We start from the raw sequence: 16,304 nt of genomic DNA, 5'->3' as shown, positions 1-16,304 counted from the left end.
TTAAATTTTACTACCAATTTCAACACTAGAGTCAGCAACACTACTTGTCACAAAAGCATTTCAACAAAAGACACTTTATTGTTATGATAACTCACTTTTCACATTCAAACAATGCGAGTGATCCTTGACCTCTGGGTCCTATTTTATGAAACTTTGGAACTTCTTAGTTCAAAGGTGACTGCGGGGGTGACTGACTTCCTAATATTTGTCTTAACTTCTTGTCCACCATGCAATTTGGGCCTATTTTCTAAACTTACGGTATGGTACGATCGATAATGGGACCCTATCCCCACACTGACCTCAAAGATGTCAAAAATCAAGGTTTTGATACTATTAGATACCCCATACTTGTCTCCTGCTCCTAAGATTTTACACCCAAAATCCTTGTACTTTTGAAAAAGTGTGAAAAAAGCTGTCAAAGATATAAGCATTTTCTTAATGGTTTTCTCATAATTTGTTCAAATGTACAATGACTTTTGAGGATGAAAATTAGAAGATTAGTGCCAAAAGTTTTTTATGATTAGTGCCAAAAGTTTTTAATGTGTGTCTCTTGTGTGAATAGACATGGAAGTGTATCAGAAATCAGAACATAGAAGGGCACTTTTTACAGGTGGAATGATCTGGAATCACAGACATCTGCTTGTGAATTGAAATGCTGAATTGAAATCAAAGCTGAATTTCATTTCAATTCCACTTCATTCTCCATCACTCAACATGATTTCAATTCCAATCCAATTCAATTCTTCATTGCTCATGATGATTTCAATTCCAATCCAATTCAATTCATGCCCAAGCCCACTCATTTCGATTCCAATTCAATTCCAATGCATTGAAATGAAAATCGTCCAAAATTCATTTCAATTCAATTCGATTTCAATGCATTGAATTAACATTAATCGGAACGACTTCGTAATTGTTACCCTTTTGAATGTATTTTTTTTTTATCTTGAACTTCTTCAAAAATCAGAGATTTGAATATCCTTTCTAAGTTTTATAAATCATGAATATAAGTGCATGGGAAGCTTGAAAAGGCCTAAATGTAAAAACATGTGAGCTTGGGGCTCTACCCCCTGGGCCCCCGCCAGGGTCTTTGCCCTCGACTCAATCAGGGATCTAATATTATGGCGGATCCCGGACCCCACCAGTTTGAGCTCGCAAAATTGATAACTTGCAAATCAAAAATAGTCCTCTAATCCCAAAAAGTGAGCAAATCGTTCAACCCTAAAATCATTTTATTAGTTCTTCGGTCAATTTGTTTTTTCTTAAAATTCGATGTTATGGCGATTTTTTAGTCAAAGTGGAAGATTGTTGGTACTCATTTCGTGGGTGATTTTTTTTCTGTGTTCAAAAAGTAACAAAATAAAAGTAAACAAGAGTATTTTGCAGGTTTGTTTGTAGATTAGGCTAAATGTTACTTTATAATTCAAGAGTGTCAAGTGTCTAATCAGGTTTACGGTCAAAAATTACTCACTCAAATGGGTGATTTTTAAAAATCTCCAAAACTCAATTCGACGGGGGTGCAGCCAGGATTATTTTCTTGGTGGGGGTGGCTGATTTTGAAAAGGGAAGCATAAAGAACCTATGTTTTTTTGCTCGCTACGCTCGCAATTGGGCGAATTCTGACCTTGTCGACCGAAAAAGCATAAAATTAACCCTAACACCCAAAAATCTTACAAAATCTTACGATGAAAAATTCTGCGCATGCATGAATCCCAGGGTCTGCGATGGCGCGCAATCACCCTAAGTGTTATATCGACGGAATTGCTGGCGGGCAGCAATAACCTGTGTAGCTACCGGTCCGTGATGGTGTGCTTGGCATGCAGGGGGTCAAATGTTCGAATCCCGGGGGTGCCAAGTCAAAAATTCTTCTTCTCCTTGACTTTTTCGGATCTTCTTTGACTTCCTACAATGTATCCCAAAACAGCCTATTTATTTATTTATCAATCACACAAAGAGGTACAGGGCAACCTACTTTGTTGCAGACTCTCTGCAGTTGCAAAGACAGGACATTCTTGGCTGTACCAAAACAAACGCTTATTAAACATTACGGTAACATGTAAACATCATAATTGGTTTGATGAATATGCACCATTTATGCCAACATCCACAGTAGTTACATAATCACATAGTCATTAAACTTTCTTTAATCTATGCAGAGTTGCAGACTGAAAAAGAGACAGACACAATTAGTTAACTTTGAATCAGCTTTTTTGCAAAAGATCATGTCCACCCGCATCATGACCCACTCTTTTAAACCGCCCATTTATTTTGTGGAAAATTAAAGGACCACATGTTTAATTTGGAGCCAATTGGACATCGTGAAAGGGGAAATTGTGTTTTTTTAGTAATTTATGGAAATATATTGATTATATAGGACTGGCAACGGCAACCCACACGTTTTGAACAGCCCATGGATTTTGTTGAATTTAAGCAAAGGACCACATTTTTAATTTGGAGCAAATTGGACATTAGGAAAGAGGTCATGGTTTTGAAGGCATTTTTTTTACTACATGTAAAGTAGCTAAACTAGGTGCCAAAATTATACCCTTTCGGTTTATATGTGTCTGCACAAAAGTCTTTTTAAAAAAACATGAATTCAATCTTCAGAATATTTGCCGATTGCACGGTTAACTCAAAACGAGGTTCTAAACGCAAAGTGCATGCTGTGTGAGGGTACGCCTGCTAAACACATGTTTAATTACCGCGGCGCATACGCATCGCAAAAGCCTTCTTGTGTACATGTATTGCTGGAAATGTGCAAGAAACAAAAATGCCCATTTTGCCCATGCGTTTGCAAGAAGAACCTCTGTCTAGTAGCAAGATGGTGGATCCGTGTAAAGGGTCACAATGTAAAGGCATTCATCTCAAAAAAATCCTTAAATCTAGTACTTTTTACTGCGAAAAAGCGACAAGCCACATTTTGAATTTGGAACCAATCGGACATCGGGAAAGGGGTCAAATTATACTGTTTTTTAGTATTTATGAATGAATAGGACTGGCAACCCACTTTTTTCTTGAAGTGCCTATGAAGGCATAATTTTGTCTAGAAGCCAACCTACAATCATCGAAAAAAGTCTTGGAACGCTTGCGTGTAAATAACGGAAAACTCTCGCCCCCTCTCCCCCGTTCAATGTTGAGAAATGCCAATGTCTTCAGCTGTTTCCCAATGTGTTCCAACATTGATTGATGGGGAGGGGAAGGGGAAATCATTGTTGTAGATGTCATGCTTGTTCCCAGGCAAAATATACGTCATTTCCATGATCATATGAAATTCTGCACGGAATTTCGACAGAGTGTACCAAGCGTTCCAAGGACTTTTTTTTTAGATAGTAGGTTCTACATTTCCTCCCCTCTTGGTTTCAGACATCATAATGCAAATTACCATACTTAAGATTGAGTCATAATGAGAGTATATGACACCCACATGACCTCCTCAGTAAGATGAGTATTACTATTATTAATGTGGACATGGATTGTACCTGGTCACTGGTCAGTTTCAGTTTGAAACATAGTACCGGTACCTCAACAATAGATCAAAATGAATAAACTTTGTATTTTTCAAGTTGGCATTTTAGAAAGGACATTCTCACTTGTCTCAGTCATCACTGTGTATACCTCAAAAGTGGTCATTGATTGATTAAATGGTCCTTTGAAGTACATATACATGTAGCATATCACCACATATCCATGGCAGGAGAAGGAAGTTGATCATGAATTGCATTGATGTGGAAGGAGAGCAACTTCCTCAGTAACAAAAAATTAACTTCAAATGTAAATAACTACTTTAATGCATGCAACTTTGAAATAATAACAGAAAATCATTTAAAAATATATTTCAGGGATACATCATGCCAGGTGACAAGAAAGTTTTAGGAATTAGACAAGAAGACTATGGCGGGCTGTGGGAAAGACGGACACCATTTAACCCAGACCAAGTCAAAAAGATAGTGGATCAAGGTGTCAAAGTGTTAATGGAGCCATGTGGCAGAAGAGCATTTCCACAAGTGGTATGTACATTATCTATATTGTAAAACCTGAAGCATGTCCAATTAAAGTAAATTATGAACTCATGGGCACATCTGAGACAGAGTTCTACTGTAGAAAAGAGATGGTACAATTACTGAATAGGGTGCAACTTGCTAATGAGTCCAGTCCTCATTTACAGAGTTTAGGGTTAGGGTAGGGCTGCTAAGAATACGCAATTGCGTTATTTGCGCCACAATTTGCGTATTTTGGCTCCAATTGCGGGTTTTTTTTCACGGATTTGGAGAGTCCCTGGATCTAACATCAAGTGCTACCATCATTAAAAAAAAAAAAAATTTAACAAAAAAAAAAAAAAATTAAGAAAATAAAAAAATATAAAATTGCGTTTTTTCCCAAATATTTTGTGGAGTTAGAGAGTCCTTTGACCTAGAGTGAAGTACTGCAATCATTTGTGGTTGATTTTAAAAAATTTAGAAAAAAGTTACCAAAAAATTACAAGTTTGTATCCAAATGGGACCAATTTGTAACTTGTGTTCACTTCAAAATCTATCTAAGATATAGACTTGTGTACAAAACCAATGCATTTTTATATCTTCAATAGACTATGCAGTGAACACAAGTTACAAATTTTTATTTTTAATTTTTTAATTTTAATTTTATTTATTTATTTTTTGGCAAAAAAAAAAAAAATAGTCTAGTGTCGGTCCTAATGTTAGGTTAGGTCGTGTTACGCCAATCAAACAATTTTTTTTGGCCTAATTTATAACACACATACTGTAGAGCACCCAGGAAATCAGGGCTGAATTTACTCCTCAAATGCTGTGAAAGGAATACATAGCTGAAAATGTTTCAGTTATAAATGTCTCACACATATTTTCTTATTTCATTCTTTTCAGGCATATGAAGAGGCAGGAGCCATCTTCACAGATGATCTCAGTGAGGCATCACTTATTATTGGTATCAAGCAGGTGCCACTGCCTTCCATCCTGCCAGATAAGACATACTGTTTCTTTGCACATGTCATCAAGGCTCAGGAAGAAAACATGCCATTGTTAGATGCTATCTTGAAACATGTAAGTTTGGTATTAATAATCTTCATAGATGACATGCTGAGATATTTCAGTTGTTTTTGTTTTGAATGAAGCTTTACTGCGAAATGTCAACTTCAATTGAAGAATTTGGATTTTATAAATTAATAGAATTTAAAAACCTGAAAAATAAGCAAAATTCAAACAAACAAACAAACAAGGAAAACATGCACACCCACCACCAAAAAATATTACAATAAAAAAACATAGATGTTAAAAAATACTATTTAAATTAAATAATTGAAGAACTCATCTAATATAATAATAGAGTAAGAAGAAAAAAACAGTACCATATTACCGGTACCGATAGTACAAAAGTCTACAAGGTTTTAGGCTTGCTAGTGCATGTCAATCTGGAGCATAAGACATTATCAGGTATTGTCTAAAAATGAATAGTACATAAAAATACAATGTGCATTGTAAATAAAAGCTCATAAATAAGTGTATGTTGACTAAATTTTCAATTCTTCTTTTTCCTTCAATAGAATATTCGTCTGATAGACTATGAAGGATGGCTGGACTTCAAAGGTGTTAGGTTAGACTCTGTATTTGGTCAATATGCTGGACGTGCTGGGATGGTTAATATCCTACATGGTCTGGGATTGAGACTACTGGCATTAGGATACCATACACCTCTTATTGTAAGTAACAACTATTGTGTTTTGCATCCTTTTTCGAATTAACTTCACTTTAATATAATATAATTTTACTCTCTATAGTTTAAAGCATAATGGTATTTTAAAAGGAATATCATCCTGGGTAAGGAAAAAATTCTGTTAAATGAGTGAATGTTCTTAGTCATCCAGTAGTTTCAAACAGAGGTTTGGAATAAATCTAATACTGGAACTTACGTTTTGCAACTATTCCTACGTTGCGTCTGGAACCACCAGACTTTATCAGGCAACTGACCTGTTGGGCTGGTCGTGTGATACTAGACACTCAATTAAGAACGAGGAAGTCGTTATTCTTGATGAGAGGCATAAAAAAGAAGCCATTTGGGAATGCATTGAGCAACCATCACTGAACAAGAAAGGGGGACTGTCACTCTGCTTTAACTTATCTCATGCATGGGACTGGGCCATCTGTTGCTGCCTGATGAAGTCTGGTGGTTCAAGACGCAACGTAGCAATAGTTGCAAAAAGTAAGTTCCAGTATTAGATTAATTCCAAAACTCTGTTTAAAACATTCTATCCTTTTCTCTTTCCTTTGATACCACCTAGAGGGTCATACCTTGTTTAGTTTGTCAGATATTTAATTTGAAAAAAAGACCCACAAGTATGACCCTGGTCTTGTGAGGAGTGTCACCCCAGGTGGGGGGAAATAATCTCTTTCATTTGAAACAACTTGAGGGTCATACCTTCTTGGCATTTTCAGATATTTAATTTGCCCCCCCCCAGGTGGGGGAAATAATCTCTTTCATTTGGAACAACTTGAGGGTCATACCTTCTTGGCATTTTCAGATATTTAATTTGAAAAAAGACCCACAAGTATGACCCTGGTCTTGTGAGGAGTGTCACCCCCTCCCTCCAGGTGGTGGAAATAATCTCTTTCATACGAAACAACGTGAGGGTCATACCTTCTTGGCATTTTAAGATATGTCCATTTAAGACCAAAAGGTTAGTCAGAATGATGTACACCTATAGGCTGTGCTGCAGTGCAGGAAAAATATTCCAATAACCTCAAAGTTGATAAAACAATATACCATAATGTTTTATCAGATAATGTAGATATTACACATCCATACATGTATGTCAAGTGCCTTGCCTGATTATCATAGTGAACCTGATATAAAGCACTTGCTCAGTTCACACATGGTTCATCTTGTCTGGGATGGAATCTAGGTAATATATCAAAGGTTGGGGTGTACTTATATAGGTCACACAGCTTACCCAGATGTCTAGGTCTTCCTGTTACTGGCTAAACTTGTAATTTTGCCCTGATATTAATTTTCACAGCACATTGTTATGGGAGCTACAGCTTATACATGTAGATTGAATAATGTACTTGCAATGACTTTGTCTCCAGGGTGACTTGTACTTTTTAAATATAAAATATTAAGCAAGAATAAATACTGGTCCACGCTTGGGTTTTGGTATTACATATTTTACTAATATTTTAGTAAGATCTTGTTCCCATAGAGCAGTGATTTTTCCCAAAACATACTTCTTATATTTATCAGTTGTTTGTATTTTGCAGCGACTCATTCTTACAATAGAGTAAAAATATTTTTTCACTGCAACTAATTAAATGAATAGTCTGGCTGTCAGTGGGTTTGACGTTGTTTTGGTGTCCATAGTTTTGTTTTTTATAGATTTTGCTTCTCAAGAAAACCAATTTTAAAAATATTTCAAAAATTCAAACTGCTCAAATGCTGTTGAAAATTTTACTAAATTATTACTCTTAATTGTCTTTTGTACAGCGATCCAGAAAAAGTAGACTTTTACCTATCTGTGACATTCCCTTCCGGGGTTTTAGCAGAAAGGTCAAAGGTCACCATTTGACCTCCACAGGGATCAAAACCTGAAAATTTTTTATGAAAATAGTCTCAAATTGTTCGTCTTCTATATACAATTTTAAAAAAGAACAGTTTGCCATAGCCAGGATGTTTTGTTACCATGGTAACATTGTGACAAAGTTCAATGCCCATTGAAATATGGCCCGGCATTTTTTGCTATGTTACCATGTAATACCCATGTAAGGAAACATACATAAAGAAATGTGATATTAAAACTTCCCTTGTAGGATGCATGATATAATATTTACTCCCATTTCCAGTTGCACTGGTATAATCCTACATAATATAGCCCTGTAACAATGGATGATTTCATCAATGGTGGTATTATCATGTAATAATGGGGTAATAATCGGAGTGTAATCTTTTGTTTCTCTTTACAGCATATAGCAGCACCACACAGTTACCCAAGCCTTGCTGCAATTCGGGACGCAGTCAAACATGTTGGTGCTGCCATCAGTAAAGGGGCAATTCCCAAGTCAATTGGTCCTTTGACCTTTGCTTTCATGGGTGCTGGCAATGTATCTAGGGTAAGCCCCATTTGTTTAGTAAATTATTATCAAATTCAAAACACTAACACTACAGTAATTTTTATAACGGTGATTCAGTAATGTCAGCATGCATGTATATATGCAGCATCTTTAAATGTGTGCTTATGTACGCTAACTCTTTGAGCATACGCTCACAATTTGAAGCGGGATACATACTCTATACCCTACAATTGACAGCACTCAAAGTGCCCTCATAAAGGCTAATGTGAACAAAATATAGGAATTCAATTCCATAGTATCTGGTTGTTATCGTGCAATCGTGCAATAAAGTTAAACCCTTGCTAGTAAGAGGATCAGGATGAATAAGCTTAATAGTTTATGAATATTATAAAAGAACATAAAAGTTATAAATGAAAAACCTGAAGATTAGTGAACAAATATATAAAATATCATGTCGATTTTGCACTGTAAAGGCCAGATACTAACCATTGTTTTTTTACACTTGGTCTTATTCCACAGGGTGCTCAAGAAATGCTAAATGGCCTTCCTGTAGAATTTGTCAAAGCGGTAGAGCTAAAAGAAAAGGCTCTTAATGGCGGTAAGGAAAATTCATTCATTTTATTATTTCTCTTAATTGATTGTTTACATCTTGTAATATAATTATTCCTCATGAATATGTATGACATGATCAAGGAAATAAGGTTAGCAAAGTTAGGATATTTCAATTATACGCAAACTTGAAGGTGCCTCATACTAGCCAGTTGCTAGTTGCAACAGATAAAAAGAAAGGGCCATTGTTGTTTAATAGAAAGCAAATATTACTTGAATGTTTATGATCTGGCATCATGCTCACAATCAGCGTGGTAAATAAGGCGGGCCCGGGGGCCCATAGCCCGTGAAAATCAATGCGGGCCCAACGAAAATGTGCCATGAGGGCCCGACTGGCCCATGAAAAAAATAAATTTAAGCTTACTGCAAAACGGGACTGAAAATACAAAAAATCTTCCAAGACATCGTCCATACTACACTAATTCATAATGGAGATTCATTTTAAATGCTGATTTTTTTCAAAAATTGTGTTTATTTTCCACTCTCAATTTATTCGGGCCCGCTAAAGTTTGTGAGGGCCCCTAAAGATTCAAGAACAAGGGCCCAAATGGCCCGTGGTCATTTTTGCTTATTTACCACACTGCTCACAATGTTACAAGGCAATTATTCAGGCTTTTGTGTTTGCCAACATCAAGAAATTGTCAAATTTGGTGTAAATAGAGCTAGAATATGCATTTCGTTATGTCGATCCTATTAGGGGTACACCGACCATGATGGGGGGGGGTGGCAAAAGCCATTTTTCTGCAATTTGTCATAATAGTAATATTAGAAAAGAGGAAGAGATAGAAGGTAATGTATTTTGCTGTGATAAAGTTCACATCAATATCACTGGGTCTGATTCATGTTTGTCTTATACCAATCTCAGATCACAAGAAAGTTTATGCCACTGTCTTGGATTGTGAGGATCATCTTGTGAAGAGAGATGGAGGCAAGTTTGACCTTAATGAGTACTTCAAGCAACCTAAGCTGTACAGGTCCATCTTTCCAGAAGAGGTAATATTATTGTTTAGAATTTACTATGAATTATTATGTAATGGTTGTATGATACTACCACTGTAGTCTTTTTTATCTGTCTATATTCAGGTACGAGAGCAACTAACTTATCAATTAGTAGCCATTATACTTTTGTTAAATCAAGTTCAGTAGTTTATGTAGGTGTATATGTGTTGCGATCAAACAAAATCATTCGGAACTCTGCAATAATAAATTTTCAGTTTCTTACAGGATAGTAAAAAACATTTACAAAGCTGGATTTTGCAGAAAAACCCCATTGAAATTGAATAACCAGTTCCAAAGATATGAGCAATTAAAATGTTTTCAAAACAAGCGGAAACAAAAGGAAATATTTCCTTTATTTGGCTATATCTCAAAATCAATATTTCCGAGTTCCAACTGATTTTGCTTGATCGCATCACATATTGTGCTGGGCGCAGTATCTGGTTGCTTGTAAAGTTAATCATGCAGAACATTAATACATCTTTATAAGAGTGGTCTAATTTTTCAAAAAGAGTGAAATAAGTCTGTGTCTCTTAAACCTAATAGAATTACTACATAGGCTGCAGCATTGTTTACTCAGGGGCATTATGTCACAATTTTTGCCCAATGAAAATTATATTTGGCACACATAATATTTGCAATGTTGTATTACAATTAGTCAATCTGAGATATTACTGAGCCAAAATTGGGCTAAGATAGGGGCAAAATGCTCACTTTGGTGCACTCAATTTAGAGTAAACACTGGGCTGCAGATTCCCAATCACATTTCTCCCCTCTTTGTTTTTGGCAAAAACAAAAGAGAAATAATCGGATTATAAAGTAAATTGTGAGGAAGTGCTACTTTAAGAATGTTAACCCTAACTCCACGAAGGTATTTTGGTGGAGAGGAAGGAAAGAAAGGAGGAAGAAGATGAAAAGAATTTTCATTTTCTCGGCGTGGTTTTGAATGGGTGTGGTTCTTGGTAGGGGTATACTTACAAGGATGTATAGTCTGAAATGTTTTAGAATTTAAAATAATAATATAAGTGCAAAATGTAAAAAAGGCCTTTTTGGGTGCTAGAAAGAAAGGAAGAAGATGAAGAGGATTTTAATTTTTTTGGTGTGGTTTTGAACCCCTGGCCCTCGGTTGCTACACACACAAATAGCCATAGCAAGCCACAAGTGATTACTTTGGCCAGCCACCTTTGCGTACCCATATGTGCTTTGGCACAACGATGCAATTGCATCAAAAGGGATACTTGCACTCACAGTTGCTTACTGCTGTATCTTTTTGTGGGTTTTGGGCTTGTTAGGGTTGAAAATAACCTTTTACAATATACCTTGATAGCATAAGTATGTGCAATCTGAAATGTTTTAGACTCTAAATAATAATACAAGAAATTTAAAGTGCAAAATGTAGAAAAAGCCTTAAACAAAAATTTAACATATATACAGGCCTAAACAGGAGAGTTTCATGTGGAGCTTTAAAGGTGAACCTCATTGAAAATAAAGTTATATATCAATGGAAAGCTTATGATGCCAGGAAGCAGAAAAGAATATTTTTTATTTGCCTAACGCACCAGGATAGATGCAAAGATTGGATATTGGCACCCCCTAAAATACAAAACGAAATCGCTTCAAATTAGGCGCTTTTCGATGATGACGCCAGCACGGGACACACAGTTACTTCCGGGTTTGATTGTAAACACAATGTCCATGCATTACTGTGGCATGCATCAGGCCAATGCACAAACTCAGTCATTGTCAACTTACTTTACATGAAAAATATCTTCAATAAAATAAGAATAACATGAAGGAAACATCATGATCAAATCAAGAATGAAGTTCCTGAATAAAGTGTGTGGATTAAAAATGGGAAAAGTGCTGGCAGGGTGATTTGGGATAGGCCAAGCCATCCACGATATGCAGGGAATATTACAGTAAAGCACGAAGAGCGAAGATTCGCCAAGAACCGGAATGAAAACAGATTGCAAAAATAACTGCTAGTGCTACCAGTTCAGATCGTCACACCAAGTTGAGATGAACTTATCACAATGAGAAAATGAAGGAATAGAATAAGGTACATGTACGGGATTTTTAAATTATTTCTTAACTTTACAACCGGTCATGTATGATAGGCGAACTTCAGTAGATACATACGGGCGGGGTGAACTCAGTACAGTGACTGACTATGACTGAGTCTCAGTCGCCGAGTGTTCCGTATCCATGACTGTACGTACTGTACTTGCAGACAAAATGACCGATTTTTTAGTTTAGTTTAGTTTAATACCTTTATTGCACAATTATATATCAAAAAGCGGTGTGTGGTGCAAAAGGGCAACCCCGAACAGGCACGCAGGCCCACTGGATGGGGGCCCTTATTTGATATTCACATTCTGATATTTCCAACTAATATTGCTACTTCATCAGCAAAATTTATTCCTGTAAATGTTCCAAATATAAGGGAATGATTGATCAAATCTGCTGAAACACGGCGCAAACTTGTGCTACTGGAGAGACGAAGCGAGTCGCTGTGTTTGCCCACCTTGATCGGCACGGCTGCCTGTAATTTCTTCAGCATAAAAGCAGCAATTTACGCATCGTGTTCGGTAATCCATAAAACATGAATGTTTCATTTTTTCAGTACACTGATTGTAGTATCATTAAAAGAATCGTGACACAAGTGACAATATTTTAATTTTATTCAGATTTCAGAATTCAATCAAATAACGGGTCTACTAAGCCTAAATTGTATTTATTTTATAATAAAGTATCTGTTTCTTTCAATCGTGATTGTGTGGAAAGAATGTACAGGAGAATGTATTACATAATGCGCTAAATATGAAAACCTTATGGGCTGGATTTGATGAAAGCGGCGGGTTTTTTTTATTAATTTTTTAATTACTACAAGACGATATTTTTAAAAATCAGATATTTTTAAATGAATCAAGAATAGGAATGTCACAAACAAGTTATTTAATTTGTTATTCGATCATGTTTATTCAGTCCATGACATGAACGGCATACGGTAACAGCAATCATTTGCGCATGGAATTGATCCCAGCGCGAAATTCAAACTCAATTACCCAGTTATACCCAGCCAGTTATGACTGATTTTGTCAAAATTTACGGAACATTTTCGTGTTGACAATAATTCTATTATTTCTTAATATATAGAAGGAATCAGCAACTTGAAGATTCTTCTCATTTCAAGCTTTATTGTGAAAATCAGACTTGCCGGGCAGCTTGCAAAGTACAGGAAGCAAGTCTTGTTTACATGTTTCCGAGTAGGATCACGTGACTCACGAACCCTGAGCTTACGTCCACGAGCATTCTCAAGGTCAAAGACGATTGATTTGGGTGCTTTTTGGGCGCCTTTAAAAAGACCAAAAATTCATTCATTTTTTTATTTTTTCAGCTTTATTGGCCATCAAAAAAATCGGAAAAAATTATTTTTAATATCCTGATATCATAAGCTTTCCATTGATATATAACTTTATTTTCAATGAGGTTCACCTTTAAAGCAACATGCAGAGAATTCTATCAAATGTCTTGCTTCTTTGCAGCCACTTTGTGATAAATAGGTCTATTTGAACATGAAAGGTCACAAGGTCAGAATGTTAGTGTGAAAACTGTGTATTTGGCTTAATTTTCATATGATGAGGAAGTGTACTACACTTGAAAATATTATAAATTTACCAAGAAATTTGAAAGTGAGGAAAACTTGTTTGTCCATGGTGATGTATCTGTGCATGTCTCTATGAGATCCAGATGTGCTTAACTTTGGTTCACCTCAAGTTTGGTAGTGCTGTCAATGCTTTTTGTGGTTGAGCTGTAAGTGTGCCGACAAACAGCCCTTCTATGTATGCATGTAAGCAGTGTGCAAAACTAACAGCAATATACACACTTACATCACTACCGTGCTGGAGGTAAATCAAAGTATTAAAGGACAACACTCTTTTACAGCTGTACTATGTAGAACAAACACCTGGGCAAGTTAAGATGTTGGGCACATGGACTACAGATACTAGACTAACCACAAACAGTCAAAGTCTCACCCGATAATGAGGGCTGATCGTTCCATGAAGTGTGACAGACTTAAACTGCTTGCACATACCACATATTTTTACATTCCTTCATGTAAAGGTGAAGACATGCAATGCTCTATTATTTTATTTTTACGCCAAGGCATGCAATGCTTTACGTGAATGTTAGACACGCATGATGAAATGATCAGCCCTCATGAATATGCAAGAATTCACAGCATACAAAACACAGGAACTTTGACTGTTGGTGAATAGTCTGTATTAGTCTTGTATTAGTCTACCTTTATGACAGTATTGTTTTCTCATATCAGTGAAGAAAAATCTCTTGAAAAACATGACAAGCATTTCTTACTCATATGATTTTTTATGTGTGTACAGATAGCACCATGGGTGTCATGCATTATTAATGGCGTTCTGTGGAACTACGACCACCCACGTACACTAACGATAGAAAACCTTAGGAATCTGATCTCTCAAACCCCAAAAGATGATGGTAAAGGTTCTCCAGGGACACCAAAGCTGCCTCATCGTCTCCTAGGTGTGTGCGACATCACCGCTGACCCTGGTGGCTCACTGGAATTTGTCAAAGATTGTACGCACATTGATTCCCCATTTGGCTTGTATAACATCAACGATGATTCCTTCAAAACTTCAACGTAAGTATGATCAACAACCATTGCTATGATGAGATATGGTTGCTTAAATACAGACATTTACAAATACACCTATGTACAATGTACACACACATTACTCGATGAACAGCACTTTTGCAGGGGGCTTTATTTTGGAAAAGTTATTTTGCTTTTAAACTTGTAAAAATGGAGACATGTTTATAGAGCATTCTTATGATTGGCACCTCCCTGCCGTTGATGGGGTGAACATCCACATCACATCAATATCATGTAATATAAAACAATGAAAGCGAGATCAAGAATGGTATCTGATGATTATAAAATAACTACATAATCACATGATACCATTCTTGACCTCGTTTTTGTTGATTTATAGTATGTAATATCAATGTGATATCGATGTTCTCGCATCAATGGCAGTAAGGTGCCAATAAAGTTATAAGAATGATGTGTGCATCAAGTAATTACCTTCGCTAATGTACATGTAGTCTAGTCTCCTTGCAAAATACATAAAATTAAATCCCTGGCAAAATGCATTACTTTTGTAGTATATATTCATTTAATTTGATTGTGTGTTTATTTCAAGATGATATCTTGAACCATCTGTCTGATCACAATGAATTAATTCCATAGCTCGACAATGTAAATGTATCTACAAGTTAATCAGTCTATTATATTTTCATATAATTTCAGTTTTGATGGTCCTGGTGTGCTAGTGTGTGCTGTATCTAATATGCCATCTCAGCTTCCTGAGGAAGCATCATCAGATTTTGGTGATTTGTTGCTGCCTCTTATTCCTGACTTAGTAAGTAATTTTGCTAAAAATAACAATTGTTTTTACATCAAAAGTTGCACTGTTGCATTGCATGTTGACTTTGCAGTCATTGTTTCTGATCACATTATGTACACCCTGAGTTAAAAAGAGGATATACTTGAAATTGCAATTTGTTTGTGATGAATCAAAACATGGACACCAAAATTGTCTTTATTAATATAAGGTTTAGGTAATATCAATAGCATTCAAAAGAATGCAATCCAAATCTACACAATATTATTATACAAATGCAAAGTAAAGATTTGTAACAAATTACAAGGACCATGATATGTCTATTTTGACTTTTAGAACATTGTGCATAATAATCGCTCCTTTAAATTATCGAGCGAAAATTAAGGATATTTAATCCTTAAAAATTAATCGCTCCTTTAGATTAGGTCAATTTTTGGTATCTTATGTGCAAATAAAACTGTCTTAGCTCTCTTATTTAAATGTTGTCCTTTTTTGTTTTCAGTTGAAGTCTGATGCCACCAAATCGCTAAGTCAAGAAGATCTTCCCAAAAGTATCTATGATGTAAGTTATATGTCACTTTTCTTATGTCATAAGTATATTGCCAAGCAGGATACCTTGTTGCAATCACTGGCTGGGTGTGACTCTCATCAGTACTAATGTAGGCATATGCTTAAGGGTAGTAGTCAACATTTTGGGCATAGCAGATTAGGACAGCTTGAGATTTTGTTCGCCTGAGAATTTAAGCACTTCAATTTCTTACGAATTTGCAATAAAGTACACACATATTGAAGTATTTGGTCAAAAGCTTGAGATTTTAATAATTAAGCTGAATGGTTGAGGAAATGTCACAAAGATTGAGACTTAAGCCTAATTAATTGTGAGGGTTGAATACTCAGAAGCTTACAGGATTGACCATAATGTCTACCAAGATATTGCAGTTCAATGACATTGAATAGGACTACCATGGGTTCCCATCTGTTCTCAATTTGTCTCTTTCTCATTGATCTGAGCAGGTATTTTACCCATGCAAATATGCCATATGTCACAAAACTCAGTATGTTATTTGCAAAGTTGAGATTTTGAATAGCAGATCAGACCCAATACATAAATATCTGCATCTTATTCCATGTTATGCATAATATACAAATTGAGATGTACAATCCTGTATAATGAAACATT

The 16,304-nt window shown here is 35.8% G+C and overlaps 1 protein-coding gene across 1 annotated transcript in view; it reads left to right on the top strand.

Annotated features, from left to right (window-relative positions):
• The window catches only part of LOC140148928 (alpha-aminoadipic semialdehyde synthase, mitochondrial-like), a 29,351-nt gene that overhangs the window by 10,010 nt on the left and 3,037 nt on the right, over positions 1 to 16,304 (top strand). Inside the window, exons 2-10 of the mRNA XM_072171038.1 lie at positions 3,840 to 4,007; positions 4,881 to 5,057; positions 5,558 to 5,713; positions 7,968 to 8,114; positions 8,595 to 8,673; positions 9,550 to 9,677; positions 14,084 to 14,361; positions 15,031 to 15,142; positions 15,627 to 15,686. Coding sequence (XP_072027139.1) covers positions 3,840 to 4,007; positions 4,881 to 5,057; positions 5,558 to 5,713; positions 7,968 to 8,114; positions 8,595 to 8,673; positions 9,550 to 9,677; positions 14,084 to 14,361; positions 15,031 to 15,142; positions 15,627 to 15,686 — 1,305 coding nt within the window. The remainder of the gene's footprint in view (positions 1 to 3,839; positions 4,008 to 4,880; positions 5,058 to 5,557; positions 5,714 to 7,967; positions 8,115 to 8,594; positions 8,674 to 9,549; positions 9,678 to 14,083; positions 14,362 to 15,030; positions 15,143 to 15,626; positions 15,687 to 16,304) is intronic.

This window comes from Amphiura filiformis, chromosome 3, assembly GCF_039555335.1.
Source record: "Amphiura filiformis chromosome 3, Afil_fr2py, whole genome shotgun sequence".
NCBI lineage: Eukaryota > Metazoa > Echinodermata > Ophiuroidea > Amphilepidida > Amphiuridae > Amphiura > Amphiura filiformis.
Note: the sequence above shows the minus strand (reverse complement) of the source record. Positions and strands in the feature narration are given on the sequence as shown.